Consider the following 24305-nt stretch of genomic DNA (forward strand, 5'->3'; position numbering starts at 1 on the left):
GGACATTAAAGAACTTGAAATATTATGATAAGTTGTTAAGAAGATAATGACTTCTCCCGGTGTGTCAACAGTGTGTCTCATGGTGTGTGTCTGTGCACATGTGTGCGCGTGCGCGGCCCTCTGCTCAACGTCACCAGTCAGTGGTTTTTCGGGTTGATCGGACTTCTTTTGGCTGCCGTGAGTTCACTGTATTGTAAAGGGTACTGTGAATCCTAGAGGAGGAGGGGAGGGGGGGTCGATTTGCCAAAAAATCTCCCGCTTGGGTACACATCCGGAGTCTCGACGATCATAATTTATCGCACCTTTTACCTTTTAAGGGACCGAGTTTTATTGTTTTTATTTATTTATTCTATTTCTCTTAGTTTATGGTTTACGTTAACACTCCGGGAGGGCAGAAATGGCGGCCAACATGTACCGGGTCGGAGGTATGTATGTCAATGTGGATCTTTTTTATCAAACTGAAACCCTTCCAGTTTTTGCATTCCCTGGGGATTATGTCACGCATTTGTAGTTTGTTTGCGTCTAAATAGTGAGATGCGGCTGTGCGACACGCACACAGATGCATTAAGTTGCACCAGGAAGGTGATAATTTCTAAATATTTGGGATTCAAAATGGGTCAGGCCTCGCGTCTGTCGTGGCCACAGCAGCTAGCCGCCAGCTTGCTAAATGGCTAGCTCACAATGTAAACATATTTCAATTGTCGGCACCTTTGTTCTTTGGTTTTCGGATGTATAGACCGGGGACACGGGTGACAGACACGCCGCGAGACCTCTCGACTAGACATGTGTTTAAAACGGGTTAAAATGTTACCACGGGCAGTCTGAAGCTGCCTTTGTATTTGCCTCTTCTGGCATGCAGCCATTAGTGCGAGTCCTTATTTAGCTAACGTTAGCACCAGTAATGGCTCCACTGATTAGCATTGTTGCGGCTCGTTTTTACATGAGGAGGAATGCATCTAACACTCTTCGGTAACATTAGACGTCGGCACACTGTCCACTTATAATCACAACAAGCACCGTTAATTAGCTAAATGACTTCACCTGCTAAGCTAGCTGGTTAGCAGTGTACTGGAATTCAGCATCAAATTATTGTCTCGATTCGTGGCGTCGTTGCATCGGGTTAATCTTACACCTTTTTTATTCACACGTACTTCCAGTCTACATCAACATTGTGATGAGGCTTTAATGTAGCGCTTGACATGTCACATAAACACTGAGCATCTCTGCACAGGTGATACTTTTGAACAGTGTCGCTACAATGTATCAGTTTGTTGACCATATGGTCACCTTAGCTGCAGTTCTCCTGCTGCTGCCTTCAAGCGCTATTTGGAAACTGCAACTCCTAGAACTTACACGTTGTGGGTGCTTTGGAGTTTGTGTCTTTCATGAAATAATAACAGATCTCTTAAAATATGTCTTTTATAAATGCGGCTTCTTCATACATATAGCTTAGTCCTAGTGCAACTCAATAATACTTAGTGCAACTCAATAAAGAGAAGAATGTATGTCAGGGCTGCAATTTATTATCCCCTCTGGGGATGAATACATTTTGAATCCAGAGTTTGACAACTAGTAGTTGTATGCACTTAGTAAATGTCAAACCTTGACAAGTCTGAACTATTTACCTCTTCACTGACATGTGTATTTGCCTTGTGCGTAGAAATTACAATATTTCAGACAGCACTTGAAGGCAGCATTTGCCATGAACTGAACTTTTCCAAAGTTACTGTATATTCTGCTCAGGTAGAGCTGAATAGGATAACTCATGTTTATGCTGATTTTGTCGATGAGCAGTGGAAATTAATTAATTTTGACTTAAATATATCCTCGTCCTCAACGTATTTATCTTACAAAATCATAACTGTGGTGACTCTCTGTCGGGCCGTGAAGACCTTGCAGTGCACATGTATTGGCGTTTGCCTTGACCCGTTTAACTTGGAATCTATATTCTTTGTGGTGCATGCTCATAACAAATACCCAGTTTATTAATGGTCCTCACATCTGTTTTCTAACCTCTTCCTCTTGATGTAACAGTGAACTATTAGTTGCTCAATGGTATACTGGAAATGGAAAGACACTGCAGTGTGTCACACAGCCAGTTTCCTGTTCCTCGGCTTACATTATAGTCAGCTGGGAATTGGGGTAGTGGTTGCAATACACATGTGGATGGACGCTTACTCATTAGTACACCTATACAATTTAATGCAATCCAATGCAACAGATCTGCCACAAATTCTACATTTAAGAGGATTATAATGTTGAGGTTTGACACTGTCAGAGAGGCGTTAGTTCATGCGTTTCTAATATTCTTCTGCCCTCGTGTTTGTTAAATGAATACCTCGTGGACAGTGCCAATCGAAACTGAATATTTTTATCTTTGAAAACGTGACAGTGCATTTTACTTCACAGGTGTACCGCTGAGTGTATTATCTCCGCAGAGGATAATCCATCGTCACAATGATCTCATGCAGTGTGTGTTTTCTGTTGCAGATTATGTATTCTTTGAGAACTCGTCCAGTAACCCTTACCTGATCCGGCGGATAGAAGAACTCAACAAGGTACGGAAGTATTTCTGTGTCAATTTTGTGTGTTTTAGTTTTTACGTTGTTTTATGCCTGAGGGGGAATAGCTAGGATTCCTCGCTGTTTCTATCCCTACCCCCCACTTTGCAAGGTGTGTTTGTGAGCATTTTGGGACTCTTAAGTGTTTGTAATAGGATGGAGCCGGACCGGTGTGTCCCTGTCTTCTAACTGCAGTTTGAAATCACAGGACGCACCTACGAGAGCGTAAGAAGGGGAGATTATTGTGAGCATTTCAGCTCAGCTTTGGACTAAATATCGACTCGCACCAGCTTCTAAAAGCAACATGGTCTGATGGGTTTTTTTCTGCCAATGTTTGATCATTTGTAGAGTTAAATTATTTCCCAGATGTGTGTCACATATGTTAACAGAACCAAAGCTAACTTCTGTTTAAATACTACACAAGCATCTTGAACAAGCGAGTCAGAAAAGCTTTTCCTGCATTTGCATGAAGAAACTCCGATAAATGCAATTATCAGACTGTGTGGGTGGGAAGATATCCGTATGAAACTTATTGAGGCTGTATATTACAATATAAAGACAGGAGACAGTGCTGTTATCATTAGTGATAAATAGGGGTGGACAAAATAACAGGAACACCCTACAGCATGATGCAATGTAACACAGCGATCCTGCAACAGGTACTGCCTGTGTGAAGCTTATAATGTTCTTTTCTTTTGTTGAGGCTAAAAGAGAATGGTTGATTCAACGTGATGAAGATTTTTCGTGACCATAGCCAAATGGTTTTTTACATTGCAAGCTGGAAGCAGTTCTCTCAAACCTCATAGCCCCACATCCATTCACTCTCCATCAGTCACAGAATTAAATACTGGCTGAGTCTTTAAGCCCCGTCGGCCTAATTATCCGTTCAGACGATCAATCAATCATCTTTTCCAAAGCGCTGTTGCCGCCCTGGTCAGCCTGTCATAACAGCAGAGCTCGATGAGCACACAAAGGAGCCGGGGCTCTTGGGAAATCAGAGGTTTGTGTGTCGCGAGGTGTTGCCGACGCTTACAGTCAACCTTGATCCCTCGCCTCTCTCTGTTTCAGACGGCCAGCGGAAATGTGGAGGCCAAGGTGGTTTGTTTCTACAGAAGGAGAGACATCTCCCACAGCCTCATCCAGCTCGCAGACAAACATGCAAGTGAGTAGTAACTCCTGTCACACACACACACACCAATGCCACATGTAAATTAAATTAGCTTTCAAGCTAATCATCGCTAAGTCCCGCCCCCTGGTGCTACTCCGTCAATTTGGTGCAATTTGGACAGGTTCATTATTAATAAACTTTGAATGAACAAGCACACAGCGCTCTGTGCAGCCACAGGGGCAAAGCTTTAGGCCTCTGCAATAATGAGTCGAGCATGTCGTCCGCAGTGGGCAGACAGCGGCTCATTAACTGCAGATCCTGTGTTGCTTTACTTTTCAGATCCTGTGTTGCTTTACTTTTCACCCTTTCTGTCACTGGGAATGTTGGTCTGTGCAGGGGTAGAAGAAGAAGAAAATACACTTCATCTGTATTTTAATATACTGTAGTTGATCAACAGATTTTTTTTCGCAAAAATGTGGATCATCAATTATTTCTTTTAAGTCATTTTTTATACAAAAATGCTAAACTTGTGCTGGTTTTAGCTGAATGGAAGTGAAAATCTTCTGTTTTCTATCACTGTAAGTAGAATATCGTTGAGAAAATAATCTGCAGATTAACGAAAGATAATTATTTGTTGCAGCTCTGCTCAAATGTACTCGCAACAATATTAAACAAACTGCAAATCTTTACATTTGAGAATTAGTGAATTGTTGGCATCTTTAGTTGAATAGGACTCCTACAATGAATCTTTGAACCAGTCTGACACTCCATGGTTTTCAGCGAGTCTCAGGGAGGGAGAATGTCATCATGGTCTTTCTGCTGCATGTCAGTCAAACAGACATTTCCAGCTGTGTATCCACTTAGCATGTCCTGTGTATCACTAATCATCAATATGATTTTTTTTTTCATGTGCTCCAGAGTGCAATTATTTACTCGCATGATTAGGCGCTGCAGTGCAGTGTTGAAATACGCCTCTATTCATATAGCAGTTATTTCTTAATTGCTTGTTACCGGGAGTGTGAGCACTGGAGTGGCTGTATGAGGAGAAGAAGGAAGGAAAGGAAAGTGTTGTTGTCAAGCTAACACCTGTTCTGTGTGGGTAGTCTTCTACCTGTTCTCAGTGATGTTTCACTTCATCCTTTGGTCAACAAAACAAATTGTTCGCTTTCTGGAAATGAAAAGCTCCTCTCCGCCAAAGCAATCCCACAACGTCGAGGAAGAGTCAGCTGCAGGAAGAATTACCAAAGTTTAAAAAATGTATGAAAAGACCCACATTGTAATGCAATTAGATTACTTGATTAGTATAAGCAAATTATTGAAACAGCATTTGTATAGGAATGATTCTCACATGACGGAGAATCTGCACGGACAGGAAAGACAGGAATGTGTTGTTCTTCGTGTCTGTGTTCAAACTGTTTGTGGAGAATGGGTTTTGCTCATTTCGCTAGACTCTGTAAACATAAAGCAACATTAAGCACAACAATATAAACCACACAGTATGGAGGCACATATGCACTCATAGCAGCACAGTGCCAATTCCACAACCTATTTGGAGTCGGTCCTCTACCAGCTGCTCAGTACAAGAGACAGAAACAACAATAGGATTTAGTGCGGCCTGCCACTTACCACTGTAAAGAAATAAAATGCACTTGATTTATGGATCAGATCCGTTCAGGACGTAAACGGAAGCACAGGCAGGGAATCTGATTTATAGAAATACAGCGGAATGTGCAGTTTGTAGGAGTGAAACCTGAGATGTCTGCACTTATTACCAAACTACAAAAAAACCTACAAGATACAAAAATATCAGCCTGTTGTTCTAAATGTTTGTTTCTAAATTTGAGAAGGGTGCAACAGAGCTCTTAGTGGAGTTATTCTGAAGCCCTGCTCTTTGTTTGCTCTATGATGCTGATTAATCACTGCAGCCAAAGATGAAAGAACAGCTGAGAGCCCAACACAAGTTCTACATTAGAGCTAACGGGCCCGTTTATTTTAAAAATAGACATTTTCCAACCTTCCCTCATCGGTATGAAGCCATTCTAATCGTTTTGATTTTATTAGTCAAGATTTAAGGTTTCTGCCCGTGAGATTGCTGCACAATAGTACTGAAACAAACAGTTTTTGTAACACTCAACACATCCAAAACTTTGATTTGAAAACATCTTTTACCATTCATAAGTGTCCATGTGTTGCTGTGATTTATTAGCACACAGTCGCTAACCTCGGCGAGACAAGAGTTCCTGTAGTTGCAGTCCAGTGGTTTTCTTGTGAAAAGCTTTCAATTTGAAACAGCGGCAGCAGAAAAAACACTTTGTGTTTGCATTAGCTGTGTCTTAATGAAGCCATTAAGCTCTAGTATCTGGAAGGAGAGCAGGTCCGAAAACAGCAAGTCTGCTATCTGTTGGATACGAGTGAGAACAGCAGCATAATGTAGGAAACAGAGACTATGTTGCATTCAAATCTGAACATAGAGAGACTTTGAACCAATCGGAGACGGTGTTCAGTTGAGTGACAGGTCAGTGTGCTTTACCTGAAGTGCTTGTCAGAGGGTTGTACAGACTGAAATCCCTTCTTTCACTGTCTAGTGTTGGAATAGGGGGATAAACCGACAATCAGACGATTTGCCACGTGTGTGTGAATAGGTGAATGTTGGCATATAATGTAAAGTGCTTTGCATGGTCAGAAGACTAGAAATGTGCTCTATATATATATATATATATATATATGCAAGTTAATTCACTTCTTCTTTTCCTGTAAGATATTCATAGTGTTGTTCACATCTAATTGTACGTGTCAAAAATTTAGAGAGCTAGAGAGAGAGAGAAGTTGGCTCCTTTCTCACCTCTGCACAGCTGGCCAATCACAGCGCAAAGTGGGTGTGAAAGTTGTTTTTCGTAAAGCTACTAGGGCTGGGGAGGGTAGGTCCTCGGTTTTCAATTATTCATTTTTTTTTTAAACCCCTCCGGATTACAAAGCGTTCTCCAATGCAACCAATGCGGACTCGGGGCCAAAGGGACGAGCGGAGGGGCTCATCTGATGAAGGCGGTGCGTAATGCCTGGAGACAGCGGCCTCAAAACGCAGCTGTTTATGGGGAGAGAGCCCGCAAACAGAAAGTTATTCACCCGTCAAACAGACACATCTGAAACAGCTCACCGGCAGCTTAACGCATGACATCGGGACAGTGGAAAACGGGAAATCTGGGGCTCTGTAGGATTTTCCAACTGGGCTGTGAAGCTGCACTAGTGCCAGCACTAGAGAGTGAAAACAACTGCTTCTATAAAAGATAGTATTTATTCATCTGTATATGCCTTCACTGTTCAACGCCGACTCAAAACGTGTATCTGCTGCATGTGATTATGTGCCAACTCGACTGCAGCTAATCCAGTATTTATGGATGAGCACTGCGTGCTTAACATTAAATATCTAGTATCGCACATAATAGCTTGGCTTGTCTTTAATGGATGGCAGCATTAGTTTGTGATTGCAAAGCCCCGGAGGGCCACGTTACCAGCCTATTGTATTAAATCTGAAGACAGCACAGTTATGAAACATTATCAAGTGGGGTTTTATGAAATCACAGAGATAAATGGATTCATTTGGCTGAAACCATATGTGACTTTGATTACCTGTCATGAGTAAGCCACTGTCATGTTATGTGTGTCGTGTGTCCTCAACCCGCCTCTGTGACACGCGGGTGTTCATTTTAAACATCTGTGTCTCTTCCGATGTCTTTGGTGGTGTAATTTTCTCTCGTGTGCCTTTTTGCAGAGGAGTTGGAAGAAGAGAAGGAGAGCCCGATAGAGACAGACCTCACAGACAAACAGAAACACCAGCTTCGCCACAGAGAACTCTTCCTCTCACGGCAGTATGAGAGTCTGCCTGCAACACACATCAGGTACTGTACAAAAACACCCCCACGCACGCACACACACACACACACACACACCCCACGTCTCATCTGCAGGCAGTGCCCATGGATAGTCACTCATCCAGCCATGAACAGACACATCAAGTGCTGCTCCCTTCCTGTGTGTGTTTTACAAAGTGCTTGTTCTCTCTCTCCCTCTCTTCCTATTAGGGGGAAGTGCAGTGTCGCATTATTAAATGAGACTGAAGCCGTTCTTTCATACCTTGACAAAGAGGTGAGCCAGAGAAAAGAACTTGATTTGTCATCTCTTACTGGTTTTTGCTCGTTGTGTCATAACAGGTTGAGTCATTATTTTTTCTTCTTCTTTCCTGTCAAAATTGAGTGAAAGTCAACGGCTGCAACTACCAAGAGCTTTTAATTGGTTTAGTCATCTGATTATTTTCTTGATTTATCGTTTAACTCCCAGGATGGTGTCAGATCACTCGTTTTGTCCAAACACCTCAAGACTAGCGAAGTCTCGATAAAGTATTTTTGTCCCCGATCCGCGTCCTTTAATACCGAATGCGATACTTATATTTCCCAAGATAATGCAGCTGCACACTTCAAATATAAAGTTTTCATTTTCGTCGTCTGTACATCTTTAGCGTGGATTCAGAGATGCACCAATTGCGTTGCAGTGATTTTCTTGTCCGATTTATTTAAAGTCTGACCTACTGAGTTTTGCATATATTAACTATAATTAATCCCGAAGTTAGTGAAAACCTTCAAAGAATCTTAACGTTATCGTTTTACTTATTTCCATTAAAAACACACAATTCAAAGCATTAGGAAATAAATGTTTAACTTGCAGAGATTACAGTAAAGATTATCAGCTCAGATTTACAGGTTAGCTGCAGAATTTCTTCTTTCTTTTGTCATTATTATGTCAATTATTCAATTTAAGGTCCTAATGTATAATACAAATGTTTGACATTAGAGGCAGTGTAAAAGCCTGTGCCTTTAACTGCAGAGACTGGTTATTTTGTCGTTCTCTTCAGGACACGTTCTTCTACTCGCTGGTGTACGACCCCACACAGAAGACCCTGCTGGCCGACAAAGGAGAGATCAGAGTGGGGCCGCGCTTTCAGGCAGACGTACCTGAAATGATACAAGAAGGTCAGTCAGAACTCGCGATTTATTCAGTCACACCTACAGGTTTAGTTGTTTAGTGTGTTATTGGTCTTAAACGGTTGCAGTAACTGTTCTTTGCAGGGGTGAGAACATGCAGGCTTTGTTCTAATAATGGAAGTTAAAACACATCATTGTCACTCTAATGAATTATATTGTTCCATGTGTTGATTAAGCCTCTTTCACACTTAAAAGCTTAAAGTGTTAATGGTCACTGAAGTTGATATTTGAGAAAAAGATGACTTGGAGTTTGGAAAAGTTATTTGTTTTCCTGCTAGTGTCAACAAAAGCTGTGAAAAGTCGACGCGTAATTTTGCAACCTTTTGCCCTGTAGAGCTGAAAGTGGGCTGAGAGAATAATATGTACATATGTTAATACTGGAAGTAACCAGCCATTTGGTCTAAAAAGAAAATAGCACCCACTCCTCTCTCCGACAACATCATATAGTTTGTAGACATTTACAGATGGTAGCAGAGTTTAAACTACTAGCTCTACCAGAAAAGTCTTGCAAATATTCAAATCATTATCCCGTTTCGTCACCTTCGGCCTGTGTCCAAGCTGCCGTGCTGTCTGTCAGCTGTTGCCTCTGTGTTGTCCTGCAGTAGGGACAGATGACAGGGACCAGTCCAAGCTGGAAGAGAAGCTGTGGTATCCAGAGTGTCCGCTCTCCAGCAAACAGATAGACCAATTCCTAGTGGTGGCACGGTAAGACCTTTCACCTCTGACCTCTCCGCTTATAGGATGTTATGATTCCTCTACGGCTGCAACCACTTAAACTCACTTACAGACAGATGGAACAATTTTCACTAAGAGTATTAGAACCTTGACTGCAGAAAAGCATTACTTTCCACTGTTCGTGGATGCTAAGCAAATACAATGCAAATGTAATACATGCACATTGTTGTTACATGAGGGTCACCGCCAAAGGATGGCTCACTATTGTAAATGATGAATTTATCCATCTGCTTTGGGTTTTGCAAAAATGATATAAAGATTTGTGCTTCAAATTGGTGTCAAAACCTTAGTTTAACCATTTATTGTGTTTGATTTGTGTTTGCACACCTTTTTTATTTTGCAATTACTGGAAGCATAATCAGAGCTGTGCCAACACTTCTATTTCATATTCCATTTAATGAAGGCTGGGACACGGTCTCTGACCTCAAGGGAGCTGTGGGGTAGGACACAGAGGAACTGGAGTTTCGATGTACGAGGGTTACAGCCGACGCTCTAATGGATGGTCGCCAATAAATAATAGAACATTTTCATGTAGAAAACATTTGTTTACGGTCTTTTATTTAAGATCGTTTCAATAACTGCAGTATTGTGTTACTCCATTCCTGCGGACGCCTCGGTGGAATGAATCTATCGTCCTCGTGTTCTATGATTGTACGCCAGCTATTGAGCCTTTCGGCAAGTGCAAACCAGATTTTATTGTGCATGTGTTGTAGCCCACTCACATAATCAAACACGACACCGTGGCCTCTTTTTTTTTTTTAGCCCCGTTGCTTCTGACGAGGATGTGTCACAGCGCAGCAGTGAACTGCCACATGAATCTCACTACGTCTTCCTATTTATATGCTGCCCGTTTGTTAATGTGTGTGTGTGTCGTTTTTCAGGGCGGTTGGGACCTTTGCTCGAGCGTTGGACTGCAGCAGCTCAGTCCGACAGCCGAGCTTACATATGAGTGCAGCTGCAGCCTCACGAGATATCACACTGGTGAGTTGAACACACGCACACACCCACACTGATAAATGAACACTCACTCTGCAGTTACCCGGCCGTGACTTGCATGATAAGTTGTAACCCTTTTTTTTTTTTTTCTTTGGGCCTTTGTTGCAGTTCCACGCGATGGACACGCTGCATCGTCATAATTACGACCTGTCCAGTGCGCTGAGTGTGCTGGTCCCAGCAGGCGGCCCCGTGCTCTGCAGGGACGAGATGGAGGAGTGGAGCGCCTCGGAAGCCGCCATGTTCGAGGAGGCACTAGAGAAATACGGAAAAGACTTCAACGACATCCGACAAGACTTTGTAAGTGTGTGTTTATAACTGTGCTCACACTGTTTGTGTAACGTCATATCCCCCATGAGAAACTTCAAACTCCCATAGTGATATTTGGTGCTCAGGTGTGTTTTAATGTCATATTTTGCAGTATTGTAAATCATGATTCTACCTGCAAATTAACACACAGTTTAAGTAGCCCAGTCAGCCCTAAATATGGCTAATATTTTCACCCTGGACTCCAAAACTGAATGCCAGAAAGATTTGTTCATCTTCATGAGAAGATGACAAGAAAAACAGAGAAAAACATGCTTCATATCTCAACATCCAGTTTCAGTTGAGAAAGCTCAATTTGTTTAAAGAGTAACTTTAAATTACTAACTTTTTGAGTTTGTAAAATGTCCCTGGTCTTTGCTGAATAAGTTATTGTCTTTCTTCCAGAAAATATATTTTTTTTCTATGCTTGATTGGTTGATCAGCTTGAATCCATAAGATAAAATCTACTCCCGTAGTGGCCAGGTTGTGGAATAAAGTTCTTAAAACATTCTCAAGTCACTCCTCCAGCTTAATTCACATCAATGCTGTCTATTTGTATGCTCGTGTATGGCTGCGCGTGATGACTGTAAGCACCCAAATGCAAGTGAAGTTTAAAGCAGACGTTGTGTTTTAGTGGAAAGTGTGGCTTCTTGAAACGTACATAGCATATTGATGTACAGCGGAGGAGTTTGATTGTGCCACTGGAGTGTTTTTAGAAGTGTCTATGGACGTTTTCATACTTCTTCCTCCTCAGTGAAAACTCGTCACAATGGGAATTCATTGTAATCTTCATGAATTCAAGATGACCACAGTCACTGTTCTGTGAAAGAGATATGACCAATTTCAACAGCCGCCTCTCAAGCCTACAGGGGTGACAGTTTCTATAGAACTTTCCTCCCCACCTGTACTGTACTATAGAGTGTGGGTGTGTGTGGGTGTGTGTGTGTGTGTGTGTGGGGGGGGGGGGGGGGGGGGGGGCACCAGGTGGTCCAGGTGCTCATGAATACTTATTGAATGTGTGTGTTTTGTTCTGGGGCTCAGAACCAAGAAAAGCCGGTAGCTTTCAGCGTCTCTGGTCACGACGCTGCTCATGAATATTTATGAAGGCTGTTGCACCCAGATGGCAATAACGTGAGATATTAATATCATTCATTTGCTCTCTCTCTCTCTCTCCCCACTCTTATTCATTATTTCCTCTCGTGAAGCTGCCATGGAAGTCTCTGACTAGTATCATAGAGTACTACTACATGTGGAAGACAACAGACAGATATGTGCAACAGGTGAGACAAAATCTCTATTTGCCAAATCAGTGGCATCTTTCATTAGACCACCAGCTGTTACAATGCCCTGGTAAATCCTTGAAACTCCATGCAACTCCTTGTACAACTTCCAAGCAACTAATAACGAGTATACATCTGTTTGTAGAGTAGATAGTAGTAGTAAATAAACTGAAGTAAAATGAATTGTGTGTGCAGGAAAAGCTTAGAAAATTGTCAAATAAGTAAAAGCAAGCGTTGGTTAGTTAGCAGCCCTTAGAGAAGCGGTCACTTATATAGCAGAATATGTAACATGAACATAAACTTTTTATTGGTTATGATTATCAGGAAAGGGTGTGACTGCAAGCTGTCAAGAAGAAAGGAAACGACACCTTTTGAAATGCATTGACACATTTGATAATAATTGTTGCCTTTCAGTCTGACAGGATTTTATCAAAGTTGGTTTGTTTTGTCATTGATGAATCAATCCTCTGTGTTTCTCTCTGAGCAGAAGAGACTCAAGGCAGCAGAGGCAGAGAGCAAACTGAAGCAGGTTTATATCCCCACATAGTAAGTCTCTTTATTCCACATTCATAGATGTAGGAATAATTACTGTAACTGTGGCTTTTTATGCATAATTAATGTTTTTGATTCGAAGCACTGCTGCACTCTCAGCCCGTTTCCTAAAATCTCCTCCCGTTCTTCTGTGTGGCAGTAACAAGCCCAACCCCAACCAGATCTCTATGACCAATGGCAAGATGGCGACAGTGAATGGAGCGGGCCCCGGGGCCTACCATGCAGCAGGCGGGGGCCGAGCCTGCGAGAGCTGTTACAGTGAGTTTTGTGTGTTTGAGTATGAAGTTTAATCACACGGCAAGTGAACATGGGTCAATTAGAAATGTAAGGTAGGCTAATGCTAACGGATTATGTTTCACTATGGAGCTCTTCTGCTGTGCTGCAAGGGCCAACATTTCTGTTTAGTTTTTTTTCTATAAATTGTCAGAAAATAATTTAAATGCCCATCACAATTTCACATGGGGATTTCTTCAAATTGCCAAAATATTTAATTTACAGTGATATAACAGAAAATAATCCTGACATTTATGAAGCTGCAATTGCTCTGATAAATGCATTTAGCCATTGATTTTTGAATGAATCTTCTGTTAACTTAAATATAATCTATACTATAATAATAGTCAACTATATTTTATGTGTGCGGGCTGAGACTCTACAGATGTTAAAGTCACTAAAGGTACTAATCTCATCAATTGCAGGCACGAGTGTGACTTGGTCAGATGTATAGACATTGATAAAATCATGAAGGAGAGACTTGAGTCCGTGGAAGTAGAGATCAATATGCTGAGTGTCTTTGAACCAGTTGTCTGCTGCGATGCTTCTAACCTCCATCAATGCATTTTGTGCATCAACAGCCATGCAGTCGGCCCAATGGTACTCATGGGGGCCACCAAACATGCAGTGCCGCCTTTGCGTTTCCTGCTGGATGTACTGGAAGAAGTACGGAGGCCTGAAGATGCCGAGCAGAGCCGAGGCCCCAGAGGAGAGGACCTCGCCTGTTCCAGCAACCAATGTAAGCTCAGTCAGATGGCACGGATGTAAAACACATGGGGTGTCGTGGGGGAGAGAAGGGGGGATCAAGACATGTTTAACATCACCTCATCTCATGCTCATTTGCTTACATCCCCAAAATACTATTTTAGAGATGCCTGTATAAAGCGTGGAACAAAATCCAGATGCACACAACTGCAGCTCTGTTAGGTTGTAACATCTGCAGTATACAAGTGATGTCAACATCAATTATTCAGTGAGCTCAAAACATCACTTACGGCATCTCACATATTCATACAATTGCCACATTTACATTTATGAGAAAAGTGACCAGTTGGGAGATTTAGCTTCTATATGTCGACACTGGGATGCAAAATGTGTCCTGTGTTTCATTGTGACTGGCATTTAAATGCCGCACAGCTGCCACACTGTAGTCAGGCTGATGTAAATATTATAATTAAGGAAATTATATAAATTAATTTGCTATGTTTTTGGTTGTTAGGATGCAATGCAAAGACCCAAACGCCAACCCTCTTTCTGTACAGGTTTAGTTAATAACATACATGATGTTTTCTTTTCTTTTATTAAAACATCTGTGTAAAGTGTTAGTGAGCCTGCATGCACAAACACCAGAAACCCTGGATTGTCTCACATAAAAGGATTGCAGCAGCTTTATTTATTACACCTGTGCTCTATTGTTGCCCACTTTCGTTTACCAATGTGCACTCTGCACTGCCGGTTATGTAATACAACAGCCCCGCAGTAAACCCACCTGCATGCAGGTTGTAATGTTCAGTTCTGCTTTTGAGTGTTTTTAATAAGCTGCTGATTCGACTTTATGGTCATTTTGGAAGCTGTAGTAACTCTCATTGACATAAACCGGATAGACAAAGTATTACAATCACCTCTCTGTGTAACAGCTCCACAAAGCCTCCAAAGTGATCATACAGTCGAGTCAACACCTCTAACATATGAACCTTTGTGAAGGTGGGATTTATTGGTGGGCGTTTGACTTATTTTTATCTTAAAGCTAAAATGTTGGTATTTTGTGTCAACTTCTTTACGCGCTGATACGATTTTAGCACCTTGTTATGTATTATAACAAGTGGGTGTAACATTTTTTTAGCCTTTAAAAATGGCCGCTTTCATGACATGAGCACACTTTCAAAATAAAATACATTGAGATGTGGAGACTGGAAGTGGACTAGGACTGAAGGGTTTCCAAATATAAAATTTGTGACTAAATAAGCAACAATCAAAGTTAAGTCTGTCGGACTACATCGCTCACATTAAACCTAAAGCACCTAAACTGTCTTTTAATCATGAGTAAAACTGTATTCAGTGGACTTTTTTTCTGTCCCTCCTTCCCTCCCAGGAGCCTCGCTCACGGGGCCACGCTGCTCGCCAGTCCAACCACATGGTGCCGATGCGAAACAGCGGCAGCCCGAAGTCCTCCATGAAGACCAAGCAGGCGTTCCTGCTGCAGGCCACCCGCCTCACCAAGCTGGCCCGGCACATGTGCCGTGACATCATCAGGCTGCGCCGCGCTGCGCGCCGGCCCTTTGTCCCCATTAACTGTGGGTCCATAAAGGCAGAGTGTAAGAGCTCTTTCAATTCCTCCTAACTTCTGCCACATGGACACACACACACACACACACACACACACACACACACACACACACACACACACACACACACACACACACACACACCACACCTGCAGACAAAACACAACATATGCAGACATACAGAAACACACTCACTCACTCACCACCCTCCCTCACCCTGACTGCCCCACCATCAACCCCCCATCTCTGCCCCCCCCACACACCCGTCTGTCTCTCTTTCTGTTTTTATTATTGTTATTATTATTATTTTGTTTTTTGTATTCTCCCCCCCCCCCCCCCGTTTCCAATAAAGACTGCCTGTCCTCATAACTATGAGTTTTGATCATCATTTCATTCGTGGTTTTATTTTATTTTTTTGTTCTTTTATCTGTGAAGGTCCTTTGTCACTGTGAACTGAACGCCATTGTTGGAATTATACACAAAGATTTATTGGTTAAACAGGGCTGTTCTACACAAGCACGCCTGCACACACTTTGAAAACACACACACACGCACGCATAGTAACTGAATTTGCTCCTGTCTTTAACCAGTAGACTGTAATCCAATAGAACTCATATTCTAGTCTGAGCCGTGTACTTGCTGAATATTAGACGTAGAGAAAATGTATTTTACTAAGAGAAGCTCTATTTTGCACGGCGCTCCTGGTACAGGCGGGCCCACTGTGCTGTCATGACAGAACGAGTTGTCGCGGCCACGAATGTTTATTGTTAACGCTGAACCTCAGCTTCAGTGTGTTCGCCATCACCATCTTTTTTTTGTGCACTCATTTCCTTCCTCATGCTGTTAATCATGTGTGTAAAATGAAATGTGTTTGGGTTGATAAAGAGCTTTAGACGGGTTTTGAACTGATACAACTTGAAAGAAGGGAGGTTGAGGAGGAAGTGAGGACCTTTTATTTATTTTTTTCTTTGGTACCATTTATAACCAGCTGCTCTTGACCTCTTTGCTGCTGGCTGCATCTCCTGCTGTAGATCAGGAGTCATCAACATGTCCTCTTGGATGGTCCCTCGTCATACCATCTGCTCAGCTGTCCTCCTGTGTTCAAGTCATGCAATATTCACGTGAATCCATCATGTTGCCTCTTTCGCGCTTGTAAATCCTGCAGACAGGATTTGCCACTCAGAGCCATTCCTCCCCCCCCTCCACTTCGCCTCCTCGTCCTTCATTTTCTAACAACTGTTGCAATATATTCTCATCTCATCTTCTACCTCTTTTTTGCTCTTTTCTTTCATCACTGTGTGAATGTGAGAGTAGACCTCCAATAAAGTCACACCTGAAAGCATCTCTTCCGAGTCTTTGTGCTTCATGTGTCCCGTGTTATCTGTCCATCAACTCCGCCACACTCAGAGGAACCATAAAGACACCCCCCCCCCCCCCCCCCAGCATGGACTCAACCTTCAGTGCCTGCTGTCATAATACCTCCGTTTTGTGCGTGTTTACAATATGTTTTATTGTTTGTGTGTGCATCTACTCCTGTATGTGCATGTTGTTAGTGATTGTTTTTAAGTGGACATACCATCTCTGAAAGTAAGTCACCACGTCAACACTGAGTTATTGCATCATTCTTTTTAAACATTAAAAAGAGGTTATTTTCATTCACATCCTGACATGTTAGCTTTTCACCAACATGACTGATTTTATACACAATTCTACCAACCAACCTCCTGGCTTGTTTTTTTACTTGCATGGTTTCTTGAACAGTATCTCAGTGGATAGAGCGAGCAGAGGGAGAGATCATAAGTCACTGAGACACTGCGCTGGTTTGTAAAATGTATGTGTGTTTGGTTTAGACATGTTAAGGGCGTCGGAAGGGCAGGGGACTCGCCTACCCAAAACCAGAGCCCCCCAAAGGAGCACTCTGACCAGTGTTGTACAGTTTCTAGGTAAATCAACACACACACGATCAGTGTTTGAGCAAATCAAACAATCAAATTAAAAATGATATGAGCAGACATCATTCAGATAGGAGCCAGTTGATGCAGCTCCAGTGTCGTGTTTCTTCCAGAGTCTCGTCCAGCACCCCACGCGCCTCGCTCCCACCGCACCCCGGGCCTGCAGACGCCTCCCCCTCGACGCCTCCTCTCGTCTCTCCCGCACGGCATGCTGGGAAAACGCAGCTACCATCACCACAGCAGGGCTGAGCCGGACAGACGCTCAGGTAGACACACAGACACATTTCTACAAAATAATTTGCTGAATTACACAAAAGTATTACAATTAATTCATCAGTAAGAGTGTTGTTGCTTAACTTCATCCTTCCTAGAAGCAAAAAGTTATTTACCTGTTGTCATCTGTTAACCCCCCCAAAAAAGAAAATTTGAAAAATGAGTCTATCCAATGTCCTTGTCATCCTTTTGCTTGATCAAATCAAATTAGTGGATATACACCCGGAGCTGATAACCTTTTCTACCATTTCTTATCTAAACTAGCTCGTTGGAGAGAATGACAACTAATTCTAATGAAAACGAATCAGCAGATGGGGGTCATTTGGATAATTTGGATGATTCAACTTCAGTCTGACACTTTGTTTTTTATTGGTAACTTCACTATTTTTATTGAAATTGAATCACAGTCATTTGTTGCACCACTTGTAACTAGGAAAAGTAATCAATACTTTTCAAAAGTGACAGATTTCCTCATGCTTTCTCTTGTTTTTGCAGATAACCCTGGTACAACAGGTGGACCCCTCCTGGTAGGTGTCTAATACTCTTTAAAAAAATATATCCTGTACAACTGCATCACCGCTTATTGTAATAAAATGATAAATATAATTGCCTTTTTGCAGCATAACGGCCGCAGCAGCAGCAGTGGAAACACCCGAGGTGGGGTCATGGTCCGCAAGAGACGCCCCAACTGGATCGATGCCCCCGATGACAGCTTCTTCCTTGTCACCCGGGAGACCAGGTAAGCAAAGGTGACACTTTTCAAAACTCTGATTGGCTGAGTGTGTGTGTGTGTGTGTGTGTGTGTGTGTGTGTGTGTGTGTGTGTGTGTGTGTGTGTGTGTTGTGTGTGTGTGTTTGAGGGGAAAGCAAGTGATGCTGAGAGCCCAGCAACAGCATATTAGAGGGATTGAGCTGTGGCAGATGTTATTTTTGTTGTGCGTCGACCTCAGACAGCTGTGTAGTGCACACACAAACACTTACACAATGCATGTGTGAAAGCCTGCCTGCAGAGTAAAATCAATTAAAATGTATTTAGTGTTTATTTTCATTAAAACGCTAATGTAGCTCACACAGATATGAAAACATTATAAAAGCACCAGTTTTGGACGGAAACATGTGTCCTAGAATAAAAACGGTCACGTTCACTGTTTTTCTGGGAACTTGGGGGTTAGCAGCATTTTATATATATATTTTTTATTTATTTTTTTTCTTGTCTGATTTCCAATATTTTTAGGCCACTAAAAATAAATTATGCAGGATTCAGTGAGGGGGCCATGGCCTTCAGATGAAGATGCCAGTTTGGCCAGCCGTTGTAGATATAAGGTCTGAGTATCTGCTCTTGGATTGGGTGAGTTTAGGATTTAGAGGCAGCTTAAAGGAAGAGAATGGTGTCACCTGTCAGCTCAGTTGATTTAAGATACTCACTGCTGGGCCTAATAATAGGGCTACACATTCATTAATACTGGACTTCCATTGGAATGCCCTCTTACATTATAATTAAACACCAAATCATACATAAAATGTGAGAAAAATCAATATTTTAAAACTTTTTCCCTTGACCCTGAACACCTTTTTGGGTTCAGTAACCATTTATTGATAGATTAAGCCAAATAACTTCAGCCAATATTAATTTAAAAAAGCCAATATTTGCATCTTACGCACATAAGAGCTAGATATTTTTTTTATTATTTTTGGTGAAATGTCTCAACAGTTGAGAAACTGACATCCTTGTTCACCTGAGGATGAACTGAAATAACTTTGGCAAATCAAAATTGGAATTTGTCGAGTACTTTGGTTTATGACTAAAACTAAGGATTTCCCCATCAGCCTCATACTTTTTGTTTAGTGCTAATATTAGCACAGTTACACGCTGAACAAAGATGGTAAACGTAGTAAACATTATTATACCTGGTAAACATCGGCATGTTGGTAGGGCTGTCCTCAACCAACTCCTAGTGAACTAACACTCATAAGATTTAGTCCACTAATCGATTAGTTGATTGATTTAATCAGAAGATCTGTAGAATTGAGTTTCTCCACAAAGAATCACACAAAATCACCTCTTTAAATATTGTGTTTTCCAGAGATGTGCTCTTAAGTGTGTAAATAAGTCTTTCAGCATGAAAAATAGCTTAAAAAACAACGAATTGACAAAATAAGTCTTCGTCGACTAATCAACTAAAATGGGGAAGCCCTGCATGTGAGCATTGCCATTGGCTCAAATTGAATCAAATGAAATTGTGGGCGGAAATGTAAGACTGTACGATGCATTCAGCTGATGCTGAGCAAATGAAAATGAAATAGCATGAGCTCCTCCACAAACTTCTGGAATTTATTTTTGTGCCTTTGAAAGAAAACAACTTGCTCAAGACTGTAATATTTTTAAAATAACTTTAAAAAAAAGTCTCAAAAATCCCAAACAGCAGATTCTCGTTGTACACATTTGGTTGTTCACATAATTGAAAAAACATGCATTTCTATTTTACACATAGAAAATCAGTTCCTATTCATTATTCTCACACGTGCATAGACACACTCTCTCACACACACACACACACACACACACATGCACACAATGAGTCAATGTTTGCACGTCTCTATGTGAGAGAGAAAGATGATCTCCCATTAAGTCTGTGTCTAAATGAGCCATGGCGCCCGGCATTCATAGCCGCCTTCAGATCACAGAGACTAAAATTAGCGCAGCTAACTGGTGCGGATGGGCCAGCGAGGAGCCAGGCACTGCTGGGCCCTGAGTGGAAATATCATTACCACATTAACCATGGCTGCATTCGTATGGATCACTCACTTACCACTTACAATATCAACATAGCTGTGTTTGTGTGAGAGACGGATGTCGTGACGAATATTGTCCCTTTATTATATTACACTGTTATTTGCTCCCCTTGCAGAGAAAATGAATGCTTTTCTTAATAAAAGACATCAATAGATGTACTCGATACAGCTGCTGCTAATGAAAGACTGTGGGAAGTTTTATTTTCTCCCCATCTCCGACTCTTTCTCAGTGTGATGAAGAACGCAATGTTCACAAAGCAGAGAAAAGTAGTGGGAGTTGGGGACACTAATACTTTTCTTTACATCGGTCACACACTGCTAAACCAGAACAAAATAAGATAAGAATGTACAACTGAAATGTTGACCTGATGAAAAGTCAGGAGTTTAACAAATTTACATCAGTTTTTAATCCTGTGGGGGGGAATTAATGCCTGCACCTTATTTTATGGCAACCAAAAATGTCTGCCCACTGATGGCGCTATATGAAAACGTTATTAGGATTTATCCTCTGGGAGCCATGAATGTCTCTACAAAATTGTGGGCCAATCTATACTCCTCTGGAGACTAAAACAATCTAGAAATGTCATGACAATCCATCTAATAGTCAATACTTTTCACTCTGAACCACAAATGTAAAAATGGCATGACAGGCAAATTCAGAGGATCAACAAGATCATTAGGATTCATCCTCAGGGAACCATGAATGTTTGTAGATAATCTCATTGCAATCCTTCCAATAGTTGTTGAGATATTTCAGTCTGGACCAAAGTGTAACAGTGCAAAACAATCAAGTTAACGTGAAGAAAATGATTTGGCAACTCTAGTTTAAATATTGAGACACCTAATCATTGGTGGAAAGTAGCAAAGTAAATTTACTCAAGTACTGTACTGAAGTACATTTTAATGTGTCTGTTCTTTCCCGTATTTACAGCAACAACAACAGCCGTTGTTACTTTGCTGATTTTGATGAAGAAAAACACATGATACGATCATAAAATAGTAGTGGTTGTAAACTTCTCTTCTAGTTTAATTTAAACAGGACGAGGCCCAAAAAGTTAAAATGATCCAATATCCCACAGAAAAACAAGCATTAGAGAAAAGTAAAAACAATTTTATTTTTTTTCTTTCCTATCCGATTTATCATTTTACGATTAATCTTGTGACCCTTTGAAGGCCCCCGACCCTTATGTTGGGAACCACTTAAAACAACTATTTAACTGTTATTGTTGTTTTTTATCCATCAATGCCTCGGTATAAATAATCTAGTGATATCATATATTAATACAAGTTTATCAGTCAGTATGTTTCAGCAGAGTTACTACTCATGATACTTATATTTTGATGACAATACTTCTGTATTAGTTAAGTAGGATTTTTACTAGTAATGGGAGCATTTTTACATTGAAGTACTGATAGTTTTACTGAAGTAAATAATCTGCGTAATTCTTCCACGAATGAGCCTAAAATGAGATACAGAGAAGTTGAATTTGGACAGAGAAATAACAGGAACTAAAACTGGGACATTTTAGAAAACAGAACGAGAAAAGGCGAAAACAGAAATGTAAATGAGACAGCTTGATAAATTTGAGCGTGTTGGATTTACATGTTTGCTTTCCTCTCCCCCCAAAGGCCAGCTGAGCAGACAAGCAGCTTGGCTTTGGATAATGTGCCACCAGAACAAACTCTGCTCTTTTCTTCTCTGCTTCCCATTCTGCTTTAACTCTAAGTGACCTTACGTATGTCCTGCTGTGTAATAATCCCACACGTGTGTAGATGCACGACTGTCTCATGGACTTTCAGGCCTATTTGCTATACTTGGATGCACAGGCACATAATGTGTGCAGGGACTTCACGAGTGCTCATTTTATCAACAGCGGGGATCTGGAGGGAACGGATGTGTTTTCCTGTTCACCAGACAAGAAAGACATCCGCGGTGCTGCAGAGAAAAGCAGCGAACGAGGAAGAAAAGACGAGGGCTGTGCGTTAAATCTGAAAGTGACCGCCTGAAGGAGAACATGAATCACCTATACGTTGTGGTTATGTATCTCGTATTTAAATGAATTCCATTAGTGTGCGTGTGCCCCACGGCCTTGTAGGTTAGTGTCGGTGGCTGTGGGCTGTTACAAGAGCCTTCCTGTAACAGCACAAAGCCCACTGCAGTCTGGAAATGACAAAAAAAAAACTGCAAGCTCCTTTATGAGTCCGAAAATCCTGCAGAGAAGTACCTCTCTCTTTCCTCGTAACAGAGATGTGCACTCGTAATTTTACTACTGATGCTCAATAAAGGAAATGAGAAAAAGTGGTTGTTTCTAATTACTTTCTCAGCAGCCTGGAAGCAACATTTGGTGCCTTTTCGTCCGTGCGTTAAATTATTTTAACCAACTAAAAGTTTGTAGTATTCTCTCTTTGTTAGTTTCTCCATTTTATGTCTTGAATTCATCAGTAACCTTTATGTGTATGCAGCCTTTTTACTGCAGGCCGTAATCCAGGCATCAAACCTGTTGTCAGCTCTGCATAAATAATGCATTCAGTCAAATAATATATGAGGCTGAGCTCGTGGGACTTGCTGAAACATACTCTAACGATGCAATCATGAGCTATTGGCTACTAACTTATTGTTTATTATCAAGCTCCAACACATATTTCATGAAGAATGAAACTGTTAGAAACCGTTGTCTTTGACAAGATGAAGTATATCTCCAGATACTAAAGAAAATAAATAGAGCAATAAAATAGTAAACAATCCCATCCAAATTGCCCAAATACGCAGTTAATCATGATCACATCTGTGAGCTAAATATGAAGCTAATATGACGCTACCGACGGCAGCTGGTTAGCTTAGCTTAGCACAAAGACTGGAAATGGGGCCAAACAGCTAGCCTGGATCCGACAAATTTTGATAGGCAAAACAATCTCACCACAAGGTCTATTTAGTAACTGTCCTGGAGACGGAATTGCCGAGGGAACAATTTCTATTGGGATTGAGCCTTTTACAGACTTCTCGTCCATGTTGGGCTGAAAAGTTTTGATTAAAAATGAATTCCTGACCCTGGCAACGGTAATTTGGCCACCTGGTGAGATTATTTTGTCTACTACTGTTGCTGTTACGACTACTAACTACTCTTTCCAAGGTCAAGAATGAACTTTCAATCTGGAGTTTTCACTGACATTAGCTTGGCATCCGTGTGTCTTCTTCTGCACTTATGTCCCGTCTCGTCTCCATGCCTCCAGGAGGGCCAGGCGGCTGCTGTCCCGCTCCCAGCTGAGGCACGCTTGTCGGCAGCCATGCGAGCAGATCACCCTGCGCAGGGTCACCCAGGCCCTGCCGCAGGGGCTTGTCCTCGCCCCTCCGCACCCTCACCCCAGCTTGAGGATGCGAGGCCCCATCGTCATCCACGACTGACCGCGCGCGGATCCTCTGACGCCCCTGCTGCATTCTAACTAACCCATTCTCACCTCCTATTCTCTCATTAGATTCCTTTATTCCTTAAAATGCTGTTATAATCCAGAACACTTCATAAACAAGCCGTCTCTCAACTGTTTGGCAACAGAAGGATGTCCCGAGCTGTGATACAATAGAAACATGCACCTGACCTGACTGCAAGTGCTGCCTGTCTGTAATCCTGGGATTGTGTAAATACTGTATTTGGGTGCATGCGAGTGTGTGGCAGAGAGAGATAGTGTGTGTGTATGAGTGTGTGCGTGTGTGTGTGAGTGTGTGTGTGATAATGCCAACAACACATGAGAGAACGAGTGGATGTTGATGTGTGCTGTTCTTAGTTTTTATGGATGGACATAACAACAGATGTTTGTGCGACTTTTCTTTTGTGTTGATGGTGAATTGTTGTGAAGTTTTATCAGTTTGTATAAAGTTATTTTGGGTGGGGGCATGGGGCTGGATTACCTTGGGGTAGAGGGTGGGATTGCATTTGTGGGGACTCTTTTAACATTGGAGAAGAAGGCAAATGTCCAACGCTGACGTTAAAAAGAAAATGCACTATAAACTGAACTAGCAGCCTTTTTTTTCTTTTCTTCAGCTGCATTGAATTGAGTTTTACCTGCAGGTTTTCACGCTCTTATTGAGGTTTAAATCAATGAGCTGGAGCTGGTGTTGAAGAATGATGACCTGGAGACATTGTTTCACAAATAACTCCCAAGA

General features: G+C 41.7%; 1 protein-coding gene across 1 annotated transcript; it reads left to right on the forward strand.

The window, feature by feature from the left end:
- Positions 1–204: 204 nt before the first annotated feature.
- mta3 (metastasis associated 1 family, member 3) lies at positions 205–23549 on the forward strand (the record flags this gene model as incomplete). The annotated part of the gene is made up of 19 exons (XM_079182967.1): positions 205–425; positions 2491–2558; positions 3630–3723; positions 7439–7565; positions 7749–7812; positions 8576–8693; positions 9308–9410; positions 10322–10421; positions 10545–10733; positions 11945–12019; positions 12507–12565; positions 12711–12829; positions 13426–13583; positions 14937–15159; positions 16980–17072; positions 17195–17347; positions 17850–17881; positions 17975–18093; positions 23378–23549. The coding sequence occupies exons 1-19, from the start codon at positions 398–400 to the stop codon at positions 23547–23549; spliced, it is 2094 nt and encodes a 697-aa protein (XP_079039093.1). The 5' UTR covers positions 205–397.
- Between the last annotated feature and the right edge of the window lie 756 nt (positions 23550–24305).

This window comes from Pholis gunnellus, assembly GCF_910591455.1.
Source record: "Pholis gunnellus genome assembly, chromosome: 21".
Taxonomy (NCBI): Eukaryota; Metazoa; Chordata; class Actinopteri; order Perciformes; family Pholidae; genus Pholis; species Pholis gunnellus.